Raw genomic sequence first — 21,456 nt, forward strand, 5'->3', positions numbered from 1 at the left:
GTATTGTCTAGATTAACTTAGTCACAATTTATAATAACAAAATATAACAATAACAATCTTTTTAGAGGCACACACTTACGGAGCTCTGAAAGACTCGTCCCGCTCTGACGACAACAACAACAACAACAACAATAATAATAATAATAATAATAATAATGATAATAATAATAATAAAACATAGTAATTAGTTTATGAAAATGTTTCCCTCTGAAGAAAAACTTCGGAAGTAAATATTTTGTGAATACTACTTTTATTGAATTCAGTTTTTCCATTAAAGCCAAAACTATTTATTTACAAAGGGAAAAAATCATATATTTTAGACATGTGAGTTGCTAGACTGACTTGATAGGAAATATGACGGAAACGTTGAAACAGTAAATCTGTATCCATTTTGGCTTGCTTATTTAATATTTGTAAATCGCTTGTATTTTGGCCTTATCTAATATTTGTTAATCCCGGTCTATGTTGACTTTCTTATCTGATATTGGTTTAATTCTTTTTGGACATAATTATAAAATGTTATTTTGCTTTCAGTTCGTAGCTTTTCTTCTTTGTATGTCTTATAGATGTCTCATGAACTGTCAGCCAGTATCAGGTAAAATATCTGCTGTGAGTACAAATATCTAATGTGGCTGTCTATAAAGTATCGGCAGTTTGTTCTTTAAAATCTCTCCTTGCCTACATAAGAAATCTTATTTAGCTGTCATATACAATAGGATGAATATGTAAAATTATAATATATCATGGGTAATATTGTATGTGACAACTAAAAGTATAAAGTTTGCACCAACTGACTCACTGTTATATAACTGGTGTATGGAGTCTCTTCTAATTGTAGAAAACCTGGTAGTACTTAGGTGACGTAAGCCATAACTGTCCCACAATATTACATGAAAAGGCAGCTAACTGCTGCATTTCTGCCGATAATTCCACTCTTTGAAGTTTCAATTTGATAATTCCACTCTTTGGCGTTACAATTTGATAATTCCACTCTTTGGCGTTACAATTTGAAACTTATTATAATAATTTGTCCAAACGATTTCTTTTAGATTAGTTCTTTGTTCATTGTTCTTTGTTCCACACCTAAAGTTGCTCAGAGAACACACTAACTCTTGAAAAATTACACTTATTCAGCAGCCATACACCCATAGACACGCACACATATATGCACATACCTCACGCACACATACATATGCATACACCACACGCACGCACAGCATACAAACACTCACACTCATCAGGCGATACAAGGGCGTATGCGCACTGAGATCGTTTTCTCACCTCCTTTACACTTATACACAAAGGTGAATACATACTATGCTTATGTTCCTATTTTCTCTTTTCATTTTCATGGACATATAACGCAAATCGTGTTTGTAAATTATATTGCCGGGAATCACTCACAATATAGCACCTGAACGAGGCTGCATTACTTAATCGATTCTCTAACATAATCCCTTGCTGACACAAATTCTATAGGACCTTTGCTCATTATGTAAAATAATTATAACTTTTCATCTCAGCTAAAATTCTCTTTTCCCACAGAACTTTATTCTCTTACTACCTCCACTCCCTTACATCGGCGCTTAATTTTCCCACGCCTCTCTGTCCATTGCCCCTTGCACACACATCCCGTGAGGTTGAATGACAACACTATCTATTCAACCAGTTATTTACCTTATCTTCTTTATATCTGGTTATTGTCAACGTGTATCTCGCCTCTTAATCCCACCTTCTGTTTCACTATTTCCTTCCGCTTCATCCAAGTCCTACTCCTTTCTCTTCTCTTTAAACGTCTCTATTTGTGAACACTACCAGACAACTCGCATTTATCTCTCTACTCTTGAAAAAGGAAAGCTAACTTTAATTATTTCATCTGGATTTATCGCTGATTGCACACTTATGACACCATGTACAAATTACTTGCGAATATGGTTATTACTCAAGTTATGGCTAGTTGAAATATCTGTTGAGATAAGACTTTACATAAATTTTTCTATAGTTTTATAATCTATATTTTGTGTCACAAGCCTATCTGTATTTATTTGACTTGCTACCTCAATAGACATATACTTATGGAGTCTATAATAATTGGATGCACACTTTGCTTTTCCTGTCTCTCTCACTCTCTCTCAATATCCCTTTCTTTCTCGGTTTATTCTCCTCTTTTATACACATATACACATATGTAGGCACAAAATCGCACGCGTGCTCTATCTATGTTTTCCTTATCTCAAGTCTTTTGTTCAGTTTATGTTGCTTCTTCCCCCATTTTTCTCTGTCACCTATGTCAACCCGCAACTGCTATTAAAAACTGCAATGATTTATCCATTTCACCCCCTTCTCCCTCTCTTCCTCTATTTAACTTTCTCTCCCACTCACTTACCCTCTATATCCTTACACTCTCTCTCACCTACTCCCATTCATCATCATCTAATGTCAGCAAGGTCCTCGAGTAAGTACGGTATCATCAATGGCGATGTCACTTCGATAAGATTCTCCGACCACACCGGCAATAATCAACTGTAACAAAGAAGAAAAACAAACTACAACAGTTAGTACAGTTAAATTATTGCAAATTTGTACATGTTGTTAATGTGAGGCAATATTTTCTCAACATTGAAGAAAGCAAAAATTCCAAACCGGCATAATTTCATTGAAGTGGAGAAAGAAACTATTGGGTCACTAGAAAAGAAATCGATATAACGGGTTTTGTGCAAAAATCGAAAATGCCCAGTCTCGATGACAATGATAATAAAGATGTCTATCATTGGTACAAGGCCAGACATTTTAGATGATCTATGTCAGTGCACCGCAACCTTTTCTCACTTGCGGTACACTTATATTTCTTTTAAAATTCGGCGGCACACCTGAACTAAAAATATGACTAAAAGCGTAGGGAAAAAAATTTATATTCAGGTTACACTGTGGCACACCTAGCATCGTTTTGTGACACACCAGTGTGATGCGGCATGCCGGTTGCGGAGCATTCATCTATATATTCAATTAAATTCACTCTTGTATTTGATTAGGACTTCACCCCGACGGGATTTGAATTCAAACCGTAAATATAGGTAACTATATATCACTAGGATGAAAAGTAAAGTGGAAACTAATAGACTTTGTATTCAGAACTACAACCATCACCACTGGCACTTCCACCGATACTACTACTACTACTACTACTACTACTACTACTACTACTACTACTCTGAAAATAACCACGCACACATACAAACATTGAGTTCCTTGCCTGAAGGTCGCAGTGACGTGAAACTTGAGTCGTGAGATAAACATTCAGTTTCAATACACCGTATACTCCAAACATGTATTGACCACTCCCATTGATTTCGTATAATTTAACGTCCATGTGTGTACAAGCGCTTGTTCTTCTGTCTTGTACGTATTTGTTTGTGTGTGATTTATGTCTGTATGTGTGTGTGCGTCTGTGTGTGTAGGTAAACTGTACTTAATGCAGCTATTTTCCAGATAACGAGAACTCAACTGGCATTCCGTCGGTTATGACGCAAAGGTTCCAGTTAATTCGATCAACGGAACAGCCTGCTCGTGAGATTAACGTGCAAGTGGTTGAACACTCCACAGACACGCGTATCATTAACACATTATTCAGGAAGATACAAAATTTGACAAGGTTGGCTCTTTGAAATACAGGTATAACTCATTTTTGCCAGCTGAGTGAACAGGCGGTTAACATAGGGACATGGCTACTGAACATGAAGTAAGTCGTTTCGAAACAATAAACTCTTGTTACTGGCGACCAATACGAAGTGCCGATATTTCAATGTAGAGATAATAACCTACAGCATAAATCAACGTGAAATAAAGTGTCACCTGCAAGGACATAACGTGTTGCCGTGAATCGAACTCATGATCTTAAGATTGTGAGTCGAATATCCTAACCATTAAGCCACGCGCCTTCACTGAAAGGAAACTCAGTACGATTGAGATAACTGGTTAGTTAAACTGGGCATTAATCTTACTCCAGTTGGGAATTTTCGGTCTGGTTAGACTGAGATGAAGCTACTGATCATTGTTAGGCATTTAATAGTTCAATTACTACGATACGCGCGCGTGCACACACACACACACACACACACACACACACACACACACACACACACACACACACACACACGCACACACTCACATTCACACACACACGTGCGTGCACACATTCACATACACGCACTCTCACAAATGCGCACATACTTTTACACAAACGTACACACGCACATACACGCATATTCGAGCACATACGAATATAACTACTGAAATGTTCCTGTGTAATAATAGTTTTTTTTTTTACAATCATAGCAATTTAAAGTAGAAAATGTGATATTTAGGAAAACAATAAAAAGCAGGTTTTCTCGCTGACTAAAGAAATGAATTAGCCAATAATATTTCCAAAATTCCTTCTATTCAGTTCACGTATGACCGACTGTTTAAAGATTGAGTTCTTCTTACACATCATTTCAAATGTACACATCTCAAAACTGTTGCCTAAGTGTCTCTCTCCCGAAATATCATTGAACAAGATTCATCAGACAAGCTTATTTTGTTGCTGTAAATGTAATACACTGCATGCTATTATTGTATGTACCCAATGAAGTTTACGTTTATTTGTATATACATACATACATACATACATACATACATACATACATACATACATACATACATACATACATGCATGTATGTATCTAGCTGGCTAGCTATCCATGTAAACAATGAAAGCAATGAATACTAGGCAGAAAACAGCAAGGGAGGAACAAGTTTTAACAAATATTGTTTTACAAGTTTAACGTTCAAAAAGGAAAAGAGCCTTGAAGTTTCGGATGCTAGTCTTTCACCAAAAGAAAGATAGTGAAAAGTAATAATGAAAGAGAGTGAATGAGAAAACGTCATTAGGAGAAAAATCAAGAGTCAGGGGCTAGGTGGGTAAACGGTTCCATAGGGATGTTATGGGAGAAGAGTGGGTAGGGGTATGCACATATAGTAGTGTGTCCATCTATTGAAACCTATCTATCTATCTATCTATCTATCTATCTATCTATCTATCTATCTATCTATCTGTCTGTATGTCTATATTATTACCAACGATGGAGTTGTCACTCGATCCGCGAGAAATAGTAGCTAATTTGCCTCCAAGCACATCCTACTATACTAGATATGGAAGGGACACATTAGATACACAATACCCTAAAAAGACGGGTTAGATCATGGCTGGAATACATTTAATCTAAAGTCATACAGTTACACAGAATAAAACGCTAGTGAAAAACATTTGTTTTAATTGAAAAGTATTGAAAGAAGTAAAAACGTAAAAATGGGAAGGGGAATGAATATTTATATAAAAAAGAGAAAGAAATTACCTGTGATGATTCTGAAACTGAGAAACCAATTCGAGTAATGTTCCAGTAGGGTCCAATGTTGCCACTTCTTATCCATAAAATTGTTTCTCTGTTGTGGTTGCGTAAACTGACGGTTAACATAGAGACATGGCTTCCGAACATAAAGTAAGCCATTTCAAAACAATAACCTCCTGTAACTGGCGGTAAAACCGGTGACATAATCCTTGCGACATCTCCACCAATACGAGGTGCCGATGTTTCAATGTAGAGATAATAGCCTATAACATAAACCAATGTGTTATATGTTAGATAAAAAAAATGGAGGAATAGAAAACAAGAATAGTTACTGTAACAGGCAAGTGAGTGATGATCAGGCTGGAAGTGTACTAGAAAAACAAAACGAACACCAGACGAAGTGAAGATCGGTTAGAGAGAACTTCGTTAGAGAGGAATTGAGAGAATAGGTTTTAAGGGACTGTACTCACATATGCATACACACGCATGTATAAAACCATTTTGAGGTAAAAGAATTGAATATACGTTGGTCTAGAGAAAATAGAGAATGAGACCTCAAGGTCGGTTACACACACGCATACATGCACACGCGCGCGCGAGCTCACCACACATACGCATGTATCTATTGGCTTTAAATTTTGACACCAGGTCAGCAATTTCAGGTGAGTGGGTGAGTCGATTACACCGACTTTAGTGCTCATCCCTGATAGGATGAACGGTGAAGTCGGCCTTGGTAGCATTTGAACTCAGAACGTCAGCGCGGTAACCATTCTGTCAACTCGCCTTACAGACAGACAGATAGATAGATAAATAGATAGATAGACAGATAGATATAAGCATACATGTACTCATATACAGACATCGTTTTACGAAAAACAAATTAGATCACAACATTAATTAGATTATAAGGTAACTAATAATGAAAATCAAATACTAAAGAATTAAATGTTAATAATACACATACATATAATAAAAAAAATGATTGTAACGGTAAACTTTTTATCGTCATGCAATAACGCACACATGCATAAAATAATAAATCATTATGATTTTATATTTTTTTCTGAACATAAATTCAAATTAATTTAACCGATGGGTTTGGATATTTATAACGTTCGTATATAATTATGTATATACATATGTGTGTGTGTATTTGTGCGTGTGTGTGTGTGTGTGTGTGTGTGTATTTGTGCGCGCGCGTGTGTGTGTGTGTGTGTGTAAAGTATATATATATATATATATATATATATATATATATAAGAGTTAGCGGTTAGACAGCCATCCAAGGGATAATAAATATCCAATATACTACTAGAGGGATACCTATTTCCATTCAAAGGCTTACTTTTGCAAGGCAATAGTACAATTGAATAATAGGTACAAGTGGAGTTAAACAAAAGTTTATCCGGAATTTATAAAAGGCAAGGAAGAAAATGGAAAAGAGATTCACTTGACAAACATCAGTAAGATTTATTTACTATAATCATAGGAATAAATAAATAAATAAATAAATAAATACAACTCCACTCTTACAGCTGTTTCTACTTTGGGGCTCCAATATGCTACAGTTGACGTATCAAACAAAAATTGAACTCCAAAGCTTCATCAGAGAGTCAGTAAGTCGATAATGATAAAGACACAAGGTAAAAAAAGTAAAAAATAAATAAGTAAAGCCCCAGAGTAGAAACAGCTGTAAGAGTGGAGTTGTATTTATTTATTTTTTCTTGTAATTATAGTAAATAAATCTTACTGATGTTTGTCAATTGAATTACTCCTCCATATTCTTCTTGCCTAATGTATATAGATAGGCGCAGGAGTAGCTGTGTGGTAAGTAGTTTGCTTACCAACCACATGGTTCTGGCTTCAGTCCCACTGCGTGGCACCTTGGGCAAGTGTCTTCTACTATAGCCTCGGGTCTACCAAAGCCTTGTGAGTGGATTTAGTAGACGGAAACTGAAAGAAGCCCGTCGTATGTATATGTATATATATGTGTTTGTATGTTTGTGTGTCTGTGTTTATCCACCCAACATCGCTTGACAACCGCTGCTGGTGTGTTTACGTCCCCGTAACTTAGCGGTTCGGAAAAAAGCCCGATAGAATAAGTACTAGGCTTACAAAGAATGAGTCCTGGGGTCGATTTGCTCGACTAAAGGCGGTGCTCCAGCATGGCCGCAGTCAAATGACTGAAGCAGGTGAAAGAGTAAATAGTAAGAGTATATATATATATATATATATATATATATATATATATATATATATATATATATATATATATAATTTCTTTTATGAGTTTCATCTAGAAGCTGAGGCCATGCTGGTGCACCGCCTTTACAACATCTGGGGATTTTTCTAGTATTGCTTCCGGTGAAGTAGCGAGTTGGGCATTGTCACTTTTCTTTGTGCCACCTGCTGCGGTGTGGGCTCATCTGGTATTGCAGATAAAAAATTGTCTAGACTTTTCTTGAAGACTTACATGTCTACATCTTGCAGATCCATGATGTTCTGTGGTAGGGCATTTCAAAGTTGTGTTCCCTTGAATAACAAACCATCACGATATTGGGTTCGTATCCTCGATGGAGAAGATTGGACTTTTGATACTGTGCAGTGCCGTCCAGTTCAGGATTGTTGTAGATTTTGATTCCGAAATTTGGAGCTAGACCCATCATTATTTTCCATATGTATAACACTGCATATCTCTCACGTCTCCTTTTCAGGAAGTAGAGTCCCAGTTCCTTCAACCTCTCCCAGTAGCCCATTTTCTTTGTGCAGTGGCGTTGGATCGCCTCTAGTTCCGCAATTAGTTTTACACCCTGGGGAGACCACATTTGAGAGCAGTAGTCCAGACGACTGAGGACGAAAGTTCTCCAAAGCAGAATTTTAGTGCTACACGATCGTAAAGTTGTCTAACATCCATGCTTCGGTTACGAGGGTTTTATGAGAAGGTATTGAGTCTTGGTAAAACAGGTAAAGCTTTCCATTGCGTTAATGATCTATCCAGGGCTTAACAACTCTCTCAAAATCCTCAAGGTATCCAGCAACATTTATTGTAAGATCCTGTAGTAAAATGAGGTGGTATGACGTATCCTTCTTTACTCATCATTCCAAAGGCCATTGCAGTTGCTGGATCTTAGTGTGCATTACTTTGTGGACATCAGAAGGAGTTGCACGTAATCATTTGTTGTTTCTCTGGTTAGAATTTTGGTCTTCGCCGAAGCTTTTCTCCTCATGCCAAGTTTGTGAAAAGTTTTGATCTTGGTAGGTAACCGCTTGGTACAGATCAAACAGTTTTCCTGTATTTTTGCAGACAGGAATTGGTCTCTCCTCAATTCATGCAAATTGTATCGAATGTCCTTGTGCACCAAAGTTTTGACACTCCACTCCAGTATCTGAAGTTCTTTAACGATGGCCCACATTGAATTTTTTTTTTTTGATCATCAGCGTTAGTGTTTTGAACTCGCTAAATGAATTGCGGTGTCTTTATAGTATTCGAGCATTTAGAATTATATTTTCTCACTTCGATACAGTTGAAACATTCACACCAGAGGATTTCAATTCAATCGGAATTTAGTATACATAAGATCTTGCAACATTTAGAAAGTTTTTAAGTTTTAAATCACTGTGCTCCGTACATATGCCAACTTTGACTGCCTGTTTTTCATTTCTTGTATTAGCATTTTATCTGTCTAGGGGACCCTAAAAGAAATAAAACCTTTCAATTGGTTTGAAGGCAGTAATATACTGATAATCAAGCGTCCTCAAACACACACACACACACACACACACACACACACACACACACACACACACACACACACACACACACACACACACACACACACACACACTCATACATGTAGTTGTCCCTTGCTTTACAGGGAAAATTAGGTCTGTGATTCATTGCGTTGGTCATTAAAACGTAGGGAATTACGTTTTAATGACATTATTAATCAAGAAAAACACAAAATTTGATCACTTTTAAAATAGGAATTTTAAAAATGCGTTTATTGTGTGAGGATATAGCATATGGATCTGCCATGTCACGTGATTTCGACGTACCATGTCTTTTCACATGATTTCGACGTACTCCGTCTTTTCATGTGATTTCGACGTACCATGTCTTTTCACATGATTTCGACGTACTCCGTCTTTTCATGTGATTTCGACGTACCCTTTCTTATTAGCCGCATACCAGCGAAATCTTACTGCCAGTGATATATGGAATTACAGTGACTATTCAAGTACTGACACCAGCGATATAAATATGGGTACTTTTATGCACCATGTGCCCATATGCGAGGTCCTCTCAAGATAGATAACGTAGTATTCAACGTTCAAATAATGCATCTAATAATGCATCTAATAATAACATCAACCTTAATGTGGATGTTATTAATATTGCTTCTATCGCAAATAATTATATAAATGAATATACATATATGTACGTATGTATGTATGTATGTATGTATGTATGTATGTATGTATGTATGTATGTATGTACACGTATAGGAGGGTTACTATCGTAATATTGAGTAGGTAAGCTATTTTACACAATGAATGATGTATGTTATATCATCGAAAATCCAACTGTTATACTATTTAATAAATTTCATTGTTTCTACTATTTTCTTTCAACTGTTGCTTTGTTTAGTTTCAATCGTTTCCCACCTTCTCTTGAAACCTTTCCATTTTGAAGTCGATTTAATATTTTCATTTTCATAGAAACTGATTTTCTTGACATATTAAAACTGTGGTGTTATGAGTCAGGCTGTGTTGTAGGGAAGGATCAGAAGTGAGAGAGTAGGCATGTCCTATCGGAAGTGGGGCCTGTAAGTCCCACCGGAAGTGCCGCGGTGGACATGCGGCATTCAGTGAAGCACGAGGGGAGTCGGCGGCGAACAGCACATCAAAGCGGACGTGTGAGAAGGTAGGGCATTGGATAGCGCATGTGGACGTGGAGTAAACCTTGGAAATTGTGACAGCACGTGGATGTTGAAAGTGACCCTTTCTCCGGACTGACAGGTAAGATTACCGTAATTCTCTCTTCTGTCTTTTTTCTTCCTTTACATCACAAGCTATTTCTGCTCAAACGAGAAAAGAAAAAGAAAAAAAATGATGGGCATGGTCCGTGTTTCGAATGAGACAGTTAGGCCATTTTGTGGCGAGGGAGATGTGACCGCTTGGATGCAAAAAACTAACTTGGTGGCAAGACTCCAAGGTATAGATGTTCTAGCCACTTTTATACCGTTGTACATCGATGGATCGGTGTTGGCGCTATACCTGGAAATGGAAGAGAAGGACCAGTTGAGCGCAGAAAAAAATAGAAGGCCGGCTGATGGAGGCTTTCACAGAAGGGCCATTTATGGCATATGGTCGACTGGGGAAAATAAAGTGGAAGGGCGAACAGATCGATGTGTTTGCCAACGAAATCAGGAGATTGACTAGACTCGTGGGATATAGAGATGGCGCGTTAGAACAAAGCGTAAAAATAAGCCTTTGTAACAGGATTTCCTGACCATCGGGCCAGAGCCATCGTCTCGTGTTGCAGAACGACACCTTTGGCAGCGACTGCAACACCGAGAAGGGGACGAACAAAGAGCGGCGGAGAGGGGTCGAACAAGGAGCGTGTGCGACCCTTCAAAGGGCAATGTTTTCGGTGTCTGGGTTCGCACATGGCGAGGGACTGCAGGGAATCCAGGCTTGGAGTGATTTGCTAGAGAATGCGTGCAGGGAAACGGTCCAAGGGATACTACTGCACCGGTAGTTGTCCCATCTAAGGAGTAGAGGCACATTTACAGTCGTTGCTAGTAGTAGAAGTCGTGTTGAACGAAAAGGTGTCACGAACCCTCGTGGACGCGGGCTGCTAAACCCTAATGACTCCAGAAGTGGTAGAAGAATGGAGTGGAGTGAGGGTTGTTGACGGTACGGTAGTTGAATGCAGAGGAAGTAGCGATGTGGAGATGGTGGTACGAGGAACATGATTGAGGTTGCGGGCTATTGTAATTGATCGTGTAGTGGACGGGATCGATGTCGTGATGGGGATGGACACCATTGTCCGCTTGGGAAGTGTTACGGTCAATGAAGCCGGTGTAGTGCTCGGTGATGCGGGGGCGCTATGCGCTGTGAGTTCGCGACAGGAGAGTGGTGAGAGCTGCGAAGAAAAATATGCTGCACACACTATCACAGACAAACATTTTCGAGCTGTGTTCGATGGCCGGCAGTGGATAGTGGAAGGGAGATTCTCCGACATTGAAGAACGCAATAGGCTGCTATCAGCATACCCCGAAAGGGGATGCCAGAAGCGAGTTCGAGGGAGAGGTGGACCGGTGGCTCAAGGAAGGTGTTCTGATTCCTTGGAAGGAGGAAGTGAAGACTGGAGTGCTACCGCTGATGGCAATAGTGTAGCCGACGAAACATAAAGTCAGGCCAGTATTGGATTTCCGGGAACTGAACGACCACGTATTGTGCCATACGGGCGGTGAAGCTACGGACATTTGTAGCGAAACCTTGAGAGAGTGGAGGAAGATGACGGGGGCCTCCACAATCGTCGCATGCCTGCAGCTGCATGTGGCTGAGAGACTGGGGAAATATCAGCTGGTAAGGTATAAGGGACGGACATACTGCCTGACCAGGTTGGGATTCAGGCTGAATTTAGCACCGAAGATTATGGCGATAATTCTCAAGACCATCCTGCGAAAAGCCAACAAAGTGAAAAGAACCACCAATTTCTATATCGATGACATCCTGGTGGATGAGAGCATAGTGTCGGCAAAGAGGTCATAAGCTACATGAAAAGTTTTGGGCTAACTGCAATGGAAGGAGGAGCTGCCCTGGGACTCAAGCTACGGAGAGACAAGGCTGGCATGTTGGTGTTTCAGAGAGGGAATGAAATCCCAGAACTGGGCTCAAAGACAAGCAGGCGGGAACTGTTTTCTGTGTGTGTGAAGCTGCTGGGACACTACCCGATTGCAGGATGGCTCCGGACGGCATGCAACTTCATCAAGAGGCGAGCTGAAGGAGTGAGGTGGAGTGATAACGTAGGCGAGAAGACAACCACCATGATGCAAGAAGTCTTGGAGAGGGTGACTGCGGAGGACCCAGTAAGAGGGAACTGGTGTGTGCCCAAATTGAAGAAGGGGATCGTGTGGTGTGATGCCAGCAGCAGAGATACGGGAGTTGTCCTAGAAATTGGAGGTGTCGTGGTGAAGGATGCGGCCTGGCTTAGGAAGAAGGACGACTACAACCACATCAAGGTGGCGGAGCTGGATGCCGTGCTGAAAGGGCTGAACCTGGCCCTGAGGTGGGGGCTGCGTACCATCGAGATCCGGACCGATTCGGCCACTATACTTAGGTGGGTGGGATCAGTGATCACAGGCGAGCGGAGAGTGCAAACCAAAGGGTGTGCAGAAATGCTGATAAAACGCCGTCTGGGAATTCTGGGCGAGCTAACTGCCGAGTTTGACCTGAGGCTGAGTGTGGTTTTTGTGCCCTCAGAGAGAAATAGAGCGGACATCCTGACCAGAGTAAAGAAAGCTTGGTTGCAGGTGCCAGAGGATCTGGAGCAGGGAGTGGCTGCAGTGTATCGACTGAGTGACTTGCAACTGAGAAGATTGCATACCATGCATCACATGGGGGTGGACAGGACCCTGTTCCTAGCCAGGAAAGTTGACTCTGACGTGTCCAGGCAGAGTGTGCAAAGAGTAGTTGGGAGCTGCGACAGGTGCCAGTCCATTGACCCCGCTCCGGGTGTGCATTCCAGTAGAATACAACTGGAAACGACTGGCAGTGGACGTGACGCACTACCGGCAGGGGACATACCTCTCGATGGTCGACTGCGGATCAGGTCGGTTGGCTATATGGAGGGAGATGAAGACGGGAACCGGGGAGGAAATCACAAGAATACTGAATGAAGTATTTCTAGAACGAGGCCCTGTGGACGAGCTGCTTGTCGACAATGGAAATAGAGTTGTGGAGAGGCATCATCGAACCATCAAGACCATAGCAGAGAGGGGCCACATCTCACCGATCGAGGCTGTTTTTTGGTATAATATGTCGCCCAGGACGGGTCAGGCTGAGGAGTCAGTTCCACATAGGGCAATATTCAAGTACGAGTGGAGGCATCCATGTACTGTATCGCCGCGTCCGGCAGAAGAGAAACAGCATGCCTTTGTGCAGGTCGGAGAAGAAGTCTGGGTTAATCCCCCAAATGCGCGGTGCACATCATAGTGGGAAACGGGAACAATAACCTCTGTGAATTCGAGGAACAACGTATCCGTAGATGGCATGCCGCGACATGTTTTGGATGTGCGCAGGGTCATCACTGCGACGGAGGATGGGGGCCAACAGTAACGGACAAGAGAACGAAGCCGGCAGGAACATGCCAGGAACTGAGGCCAGTGCTGAAGTCCTACGGCGGTCACAGAGGGAGCGGTGCCTTCCTCGCTGGCTGTCTGATTATAAGACAAGTTAAGGCGTATGGTCGGGATTGAGAAGAGCGCGTGGGCAGGTTGGTTGAATGATCTTCAGATCAGGGGGGCGTGTGGTGTTATGAGCCAGGCTGTGTTGTAGGGAAGGATCGGAAGTGGGAGAGTAGGCATGTCCTGTCGGAAGTGGAGCCTGTGGACCCACCGGAAGTGCCGCGGTGGACATGCGACATTCAGTGAAGCACGAGGGGAGTCGGCGGCGAACAGCACATCAGAGCGGACGTGTGAGAAGGTAGAACGTCGGATAGCACACGTGGACGTGGAGTAAACCTTGGAGATTGTGACAGCACGTGGATATTGAAAGTGACCCTTTCTCCGGACTGACAGGTAAGATTACCGTAATTCTCTCTTCTGTCTTTTCTCTTCCTTTACATCACAAAAACTTTATTATTTAATCTAGAAAATATTGAAGAAAGACTAAAAAAGATCATTTTAACTTGTGCATTACGGAAGAATTAAAATTAAAGGAAAACGAAAAACGAAAAGAGAAATGACAATGCGGTGTTTCTGTATGTGCATGTGTGTGTGTGTGTGTGTGTGTGTGTGTGTGTATGTATGTATGTATGTATGTATGTATGTATGTATGTATAAATCACGATACAACTGTGCTAAAGTAACTGTGTAAAGCAAGTACCGTGTAATCCAAGGGCATCTCTCACTCTATTTCCATTTATACACACACACGCATATATATATATATATATATATATATATATATATATATATATATATATCATCCATTTATAATGATTCATTTGCTGAAAGGATTCACAAGCGGAAATGAGTAAGCTGTGTCCCTGCTTGACCGTTCAACTTAAATTGAACTTGGTGATAGCAGAAGTGGATAATAATGTTACGTAATCTCTTGCGACTACATTGAAGAAAATTCTACCGAAACGGCTAATTTAATGCCATTTACGTGTTACAATTAACTATTTGATATATATATATATATATATATATATATATATATATATATATATATATATATATAATATAGATTTAATCAAAAGATTAAATGTGGTACTTAAAATGTTTGAGGCACCAGAATTTGGTAGGGCAAAAACCCAAAACAAAATCAAGAGATTTGGTGAATAAAATTTGAAGTTAAGCAACAAAATTTCAATAGGTTATAGCAGTACGTACGTTTCGTATAAGCTCCATTTATTCATGTAGTGAGAACACCACATAGAATGTACAATGAAAATGTACTCCTCAGCAGCATAGTCGAGATGGTATGTTTTCTTCTCTTACTCTTGTTTTTTGCAAACATCTTCAAAATGACTTTCTAAAATGAAATTCCATTATGCAGCTGAGGAGTACATTTTCATTGTACATTCTATGTGGTGTTCTCACTACATGAATAAATGGAGCTTATACGAAACGTACGTACTGCTATAACCTATTGAATTTTTGTTGCTTATCTTCAAATATATATATATATATATATATATATATATATATATATATATATATATATATATAATTATGTGTATTTCTTCTATCTTAATGAATAAAAATTCTTCTGATAGAATAAATGGGTTAATAGAAACCAATGTAGCAAAGAACACAAAATAATTGTGGTTTAGTTCCTGTTTTTAAGGCAGGAACTCCTTGAAAGTTTGGGTATTTGAGTATATTTAAGAATTTAACGATTGGAGAAAACGCATGTTACAATTGCATACTTTATTCCTACATATGTTTCAAAGGATTACAACCTGTGTGATCCATAGGGATCTTTGATATTAAAATTGTAACCTTCTCATCAGGGAAAGCATGGGAATCATCTTAAACGTAAGACATTATGACCGCGGTCATAATGTCTTACGTTTAAGATGATTCCCATGCTTTCCCTGATGAGAAGGTTACAATTTTAATATCAAAGATCCCTATGGATCACACAGGTTGTAATCCTTTGAAACATATGTAGGAATAAAGTATGCAATTATAACATGCGTTTTCTCCAATCCTTAAATTCTTATATATATATATATATATATATATACAAGAATAAGGGCAGGGAATCGTCAATTAATAATAGAATTAATAATTAACAATTTTGCCAAGTAGTTCAGTATGAAAAAACCTTTATCGGTAAAACCATTTATCATCATAAATATACAGGGATTAGCATTGAGTTGCTTCTCCAACATACTGAAAATTTAGAAATAGCAGTCAAAGAACTACTGATTCTAAACTACAAATTTTTCTCTAAACGGATGGCGATATTTATGGCACACATAGAACAAAAAACCGGAGGGAAAGGCATAAACAAAACAAAACTAAAGACTTGTTTTGTTTATGCCTTTCCCTCCGGTTTTTTGTTCTATGTGTGCCATAAATATCGCCATCCGTTTAGAGAAAAATTTGTAGTTTAGAATCAGTAGTTCTTTGACTGCTATTTCTAAATTTTCAGTATGTTGGAGAAGCAACTCAATGCTAATCCCTGTATATATATATATATATATATATATATATATATATATATATATTCTATTGTGTATAAGCCAACATGTCTGTGAAACAAACAAAATTAACGGAATCGGAAAAAATTCTGATGGAAATTTCATCCAAACTATCAATCCTCATCACAACGATAGAAACACAATCCTCTATCTTAAAAGAAATAGAAAAACAATCAACAGATGGAAAACTCATCAACGAACATATAAACAATGAAATGAAGAATCTCACGGAAATCATACCAACAATTATAAAGTCTACCAAAGAAAATCTACCACAACCTCCGTGGATATCAGAAATAAATGAAAGAAATCTGGAAAATGAAGCCCACCGAAAAAGAAAAGAAATTTGGCAGACATGGAAGAAATCTCTCAATATAAGAAAACAAAACTTCTGGAAAGCATATAAATGCGGAAAATATGCCGAAACACACTCAGAATGGATTTCCTTAACGGCACCCATACTTCCTCGGAAGTACCTAATTAAAGAAATTAGAGGAGAACCAGAGGAAGAAACAAAACTCCGATGGGATCTCGCATTAACAAAATTCAGGACCGACATTTCTATCACCCTGTCTAAACAATCCCGTTATAAAACCAAATATGAAGCAATCGACAGTCTTATTGAAGAAGAAATATCAAAACTAGCAACTGGCAATGTAGAAGAAAAAATGCGCGAACTATGGATCAAAGATATCTCCAGAGAAGAGAACAAATCACGCAAATTATGGCAGCAGAAACAACTATTCCTGGATAAATATTCTACCAACTACGGTAAAGAATTTAGAACTCAGAGAAATAACAGTAAAAAAGAACAATCTCACCAAGGTAACAAAAACCAGAGCATGAGGCAACATCAACGCCCATCCCACCAGGAATCAAAGAGGAACTACGGTAAGAACTCTTCCCCTTTTGTACGCAAACACCCTAATCTACACATTATAAACAAAAAACATGAACAAAATAAATATTTCTCTGATCAGACCTTTAGACGTAGGAACACCAGATCATTTTCAAAACCTCAACAAAGATTACCTACAAAAAACGGGGGAAAAAACCGGCCTAGAACCAGAGACAATACCAAACCATCCTCTCAGATCACTAAAACCAATACTTACAAATTGAAAAAGAAGATATTTAATTCTGAAAATAGGAAGGCAAACATAACAACACCAGGTAAAATAACACAACGAAAACACAAACTTCAAATCAACCCCAACAAAAATAGTAACCATAAACAGAAAAAAATTCATTTTTTAATGTCAGGACAACAAACACCGGAGAAAGAAACACTCCAAGAAGTAACATACCCAAAACAATTGGACACATAGACCCTAAGATAATTAATCTTTCCAGAAGAGATCTTGACAATGATGAAACCCAACTTCTGTTAAAAGGCCTGAAATTTACACCTACACCAACAGTCAACCACCATGAACTAAAGGAAGATATCCAGAAATTCTGTCGCAAATTACGACTTGTCGAATTCTTCACCACCAATATTAATAATAAAAATAATAATGAAACCGAAGATTCTTTAGTGAGGAATAAATCAAATTTCACCCCACCAAAAGGCAGAAATATCTACCTGGACCAATATATTGACACCCTATCAAACTTCCCCCTAAAACAAAATACCAAAATTAGGCCGAACATTAACAAATCAGAGATATCTGCACTTAAACGGATACAAAACGATGAAACAATAATAATTAAACAAGCAGATAAAGGGGGTGCAATCGTCATCATGGATGTGGAATACTACAAGGATTTAGTTGAGGAACAACTAAATGACACAACCTTCTATTGTGAAATACCCTCGAACATAGACCACCACATCATGAAGAAGATCAACCACTTAGTTTCTAAACACTACAACTCACTCACTGACAATGAAAGAGACTACATCACCAACTTCGAACCAAAACCCAGTAACTTTTACGGCTTACCCAAAATACACAAGTCAGAAGATATTCAACAGGGAGTAAAGGAACAAGGAAGTGAATACATAAAAGTGCTACATCCAAAAGATTTAAAACTTAGACCAATTATAGCTGGCCCAGTATGCCCTACTCACCGTCTAAGCAATTTCATCGACATTCTTTTGAAGCCACTTTGTACATACATACCCAGTTTCATTCGGGATGACATCGACTTTTTATCCCATCTTCCCAAAACCACTGAAACAAATTCAATCCTACTGAGCTTCGATGTAGTAAGCCTATACACAAATATCCCACATGATTTAGGAATAAAGGCGGTTGAATACTGGGTAAACAAACACAGAGAAGCAATTCCCAACAGGTACACGGTGACATTTATACTAGAATCAGTGAGACTTATCCTGGAAAATAATACGTTCTTCTTCAATGGTAAGAACTATATCCAAATTAAAGGCACGGCTATGGGGACGAGGTTTGCCCCCGTTTATGCGAATTCGGTGATGGGTTACTTGGAACAAAAACTCTACCAGGAAATAGAGGAGAGATATAACACCGAATTTAGGAAGCTTATAGAAAAAGCATGGAAGAGATACCTGGACGATTGCTTCATAATCTGGACCAAACCTCAAAGCATTGTGGAGGAATTTAACACCCTCCTGAACAACCTACACCCATCCATCCAATTCACAAAGGAGATGAACAGTAGCAAATTACCATTTCTAGATATAATGGTAATTAAAAAGAACACCGCCATTACCACAGATATATATTACAAACACACAGACACACACCAATACTTGAACTTTAAATCGTGCCATCCACCCCATACAAAACGCAACATACCATACTGCCTAGCCAGGAGAATATGTACTATTGTAGAGGATATAGAGACCAGAAATAAACGCCTGATGGAACTGAAAGAATTTCTGGTGAAGCAAAAATACCCATCACGACTCATAGAAAATGGTATTCAGCGGGCTTCGAAAATACCCATACAACAACTGAGGACACCGCAAAGAAAAGACAAACAGGAAAAGATCATTCCATTTATAGTGACACAAAATCCATGCCACCAGAACATCTTTAATATCGCCAAAGCGAACTTACCGATCCTTGCACAAAGTAAGGAATTGAGAAATATCATTACAGATCAAAATATAACTCTCAGTAAGAGACAACCTAAAAACTTGAAAAAACTATTAACAAAGGCAAGGTTTGACCTCAGCAACAAAAATCAAACATTCACTGTATCCAAATGCAATGATAGCCGATGCGGCACATGCCGATCAATCCATACCGGCCCATATATGAACACAAAAACAGGGAAAATATTCACCAATGCGAACATGAACTGCAAAAGTAGAAATCTAATCTACTGCATCAAATGCCCTAATTGTGAAGAATTGTACGTTGGCCAGACAGGTAATGCACTATCGGAACGCTCACGGGTACATCGACAACAGATTAAAAACCCAGAAGTCCGCCAAATACCACTGAGTAACCATCTAGCAACATGTGGTCATCAAACTTTTATTATATTTCCATTCCATAAACTTTACAACCGGAATGAAATTGAAAGAAAATGCAAAGAAAAGGACTTTATTAAGAAATTCAAACCCACTCTTAACAAACAATGATTAAATCCATCTTACTTGGGGTTTAAAAATCTTAACCCTGTAACCAAAACACAAAAAATCTCTCAGATATCATCATTTCTATAAATAGATTTGGCATCATTTCTAAGAACAGCCAAACACCTACTGCGGTTTAAAAATCTTATCCCTACAACCCACACAAAACAATAAATTAAAATATCATCATGTCTAAAAATAGATTTAACATCAATTCTAAAAATAGCCAGACACCTACTGCTGCCATCCAAAGGAATTGGTATAAAAGACAGAAAACCAGCCAACTTATTACAGTCTGTTAAAGACTGTCATACCGGCCATGACGAAGGGAAATAGCCCTGAAACTCGAGTCGCCTTTATATATATATATTTATATTTATATATTTATATATTTGATCCTTTATATTGAACACTCAATATTTCATCTACATTCAATACTTTATTTCATGGTGCCATCCATTTTTATTTTATTTTATATTATATATTGTATATTATATTATATATTGTATATTCCATATTCTATACCCCACATTAGTTCTGCAGGAATATAAATAAAACATAAAAAACAGACAGTGTTGGAACTCTTTTAAGCAAAATAATATATATATATATATATATATATATATATATATATATAGCGGGAACATTCAGTGGTCAGATCACACTCGAAGTCGCGATTCGCTAGAATATTACCCACGTGATGAATAAAAAATATAACCAATTACGACTTCACCTAGAACTGACTGCTCCAAAATTTCCTTCTTTTGCTCCTTTCTCTCTAGGCCTATCCAGCACTATAAACTCAGCACAGCTTGACTACTTGACAGAAAGAGTTGACAGACATCATAGGAGACGGCCAACAGAGATGGCGGACAGCAGCTAAACAATAACGATCGGCGACAGCAACACTACGACCAGCCGCTAACTTTTTGACTGCTGCTACAATTTTATCAAGAATAATAATACACAAGCTCTCTCGACCTTTTGTAGTTCGTAGTAATGACATTTGCTTTTTGTTTACGGGAAGAATAAAAAATTTGTTTATCATAATTCTGAACAGATTTCGTCCTCTTCTTTCTGGTAACACACACATATATAATTACGTGCATATAAGTATAAATAAAGTAACATTTGATTTTTATAAGCATTGAAATGCGTATTGTAAGATACAAATAAGAGGATGATTTATTTCCAAACGCAGAAACGCCGTTAGAACAGCAGAAACATTGGATAAACTACACTTACAAAGCAGAAAAATTTGTCAAGAAAAAGCTATGGGACTCAAACCTACACCTCTTGAAGACTCCGGCCTAATGATTAACCATTAAGCTAAACTGCTCACTGACTAATTAATCCCCAGTTTTAGACGCTATAAAGTGAAATGTACAACTACATGTATATGAATATAAACAAACTAACATTTGCATTTTTATAAGCGTTGAAATATGCATAGTAAGATATAAATAAGATGATGATTTATTTTCAAACGCAGAAACCCTGTTAGAACAGCAGAAGTATTGGGTAAATTACTCGCTTTTCAATACTTCTGCTGT

At 38.5% G+C, this 21,456-nt stretch overlaps 2 protein-coding genes across 4 annotated transcripts in view; one reads left to right on the plus strand and one right to left on the minus strand.

Annotated features, from left to right (window-relative positions):
- Positions 1-233: 233 nt before the first annotated feature.
- The window catches only part of LOC106867428 (MAM and LDL-receptor class A domain-containing protein 1), a 378,762-nt gene continuing 357,539 nt past the window's right edge, over positions 234-21,456 (minus strand). For 2 of the 3 annotated variants that reach the window (XM_089356706.1, XM_089356704.1), the window contains 2 exons: positions 5,394-5,650; positions 234-2,523 (listed from right to left, as the gene is read on the minus strand). In XM_089356706.1, the coding sequence (XP_089212832.1) occupies positions 2,440-2,523; positions 5,394-5,650 (341 nt within the window). In that variant the 3' untranslated portion in view covers positions 234-2,439. The remainder of the gene's footprint in view (positions 2,524-5,393; positions 5,651-21,456) is intronic. The other variant, XM_014912304.3, reaches the window with a different exon arrangement.
- LOC149134463 (uncharacterized) lies at positions 12,173-13,294 on the plus strand. The gene has a single exon (XM_089356888.1). The coding sequence runs from the start codon at positions 12,173-12,175 to the stop codon at positions 13,292-13,294; it is 1,122 nt and encodes a 373-aa protein (XP_089213014.1).

Source organism: Octopus bimaculoides, chromosome 8 (genome assembly GCF_046866305.1).
Source record: "Octopus bimaculoides isolate indiv1 chromosome 8, ASM4686630v1, whole genome shotgun sequence".
Lineage (NCBI taxonomy): Eukaryota > Metazoa > Mollusca > Cephalopoda > Octopoda > Octopodidae > Octopus > Octopus bimaculoides.

Excerpts from the sequence above, each read along its gene's own strand:
- LOC149134463 (XM_089356888.1), top strand. The coding sequence starts at position 12,173 with ATGAAAAGTTTTGGGCTAACTGCAATGGAAGGAGGAGCTGCCCTGGGA.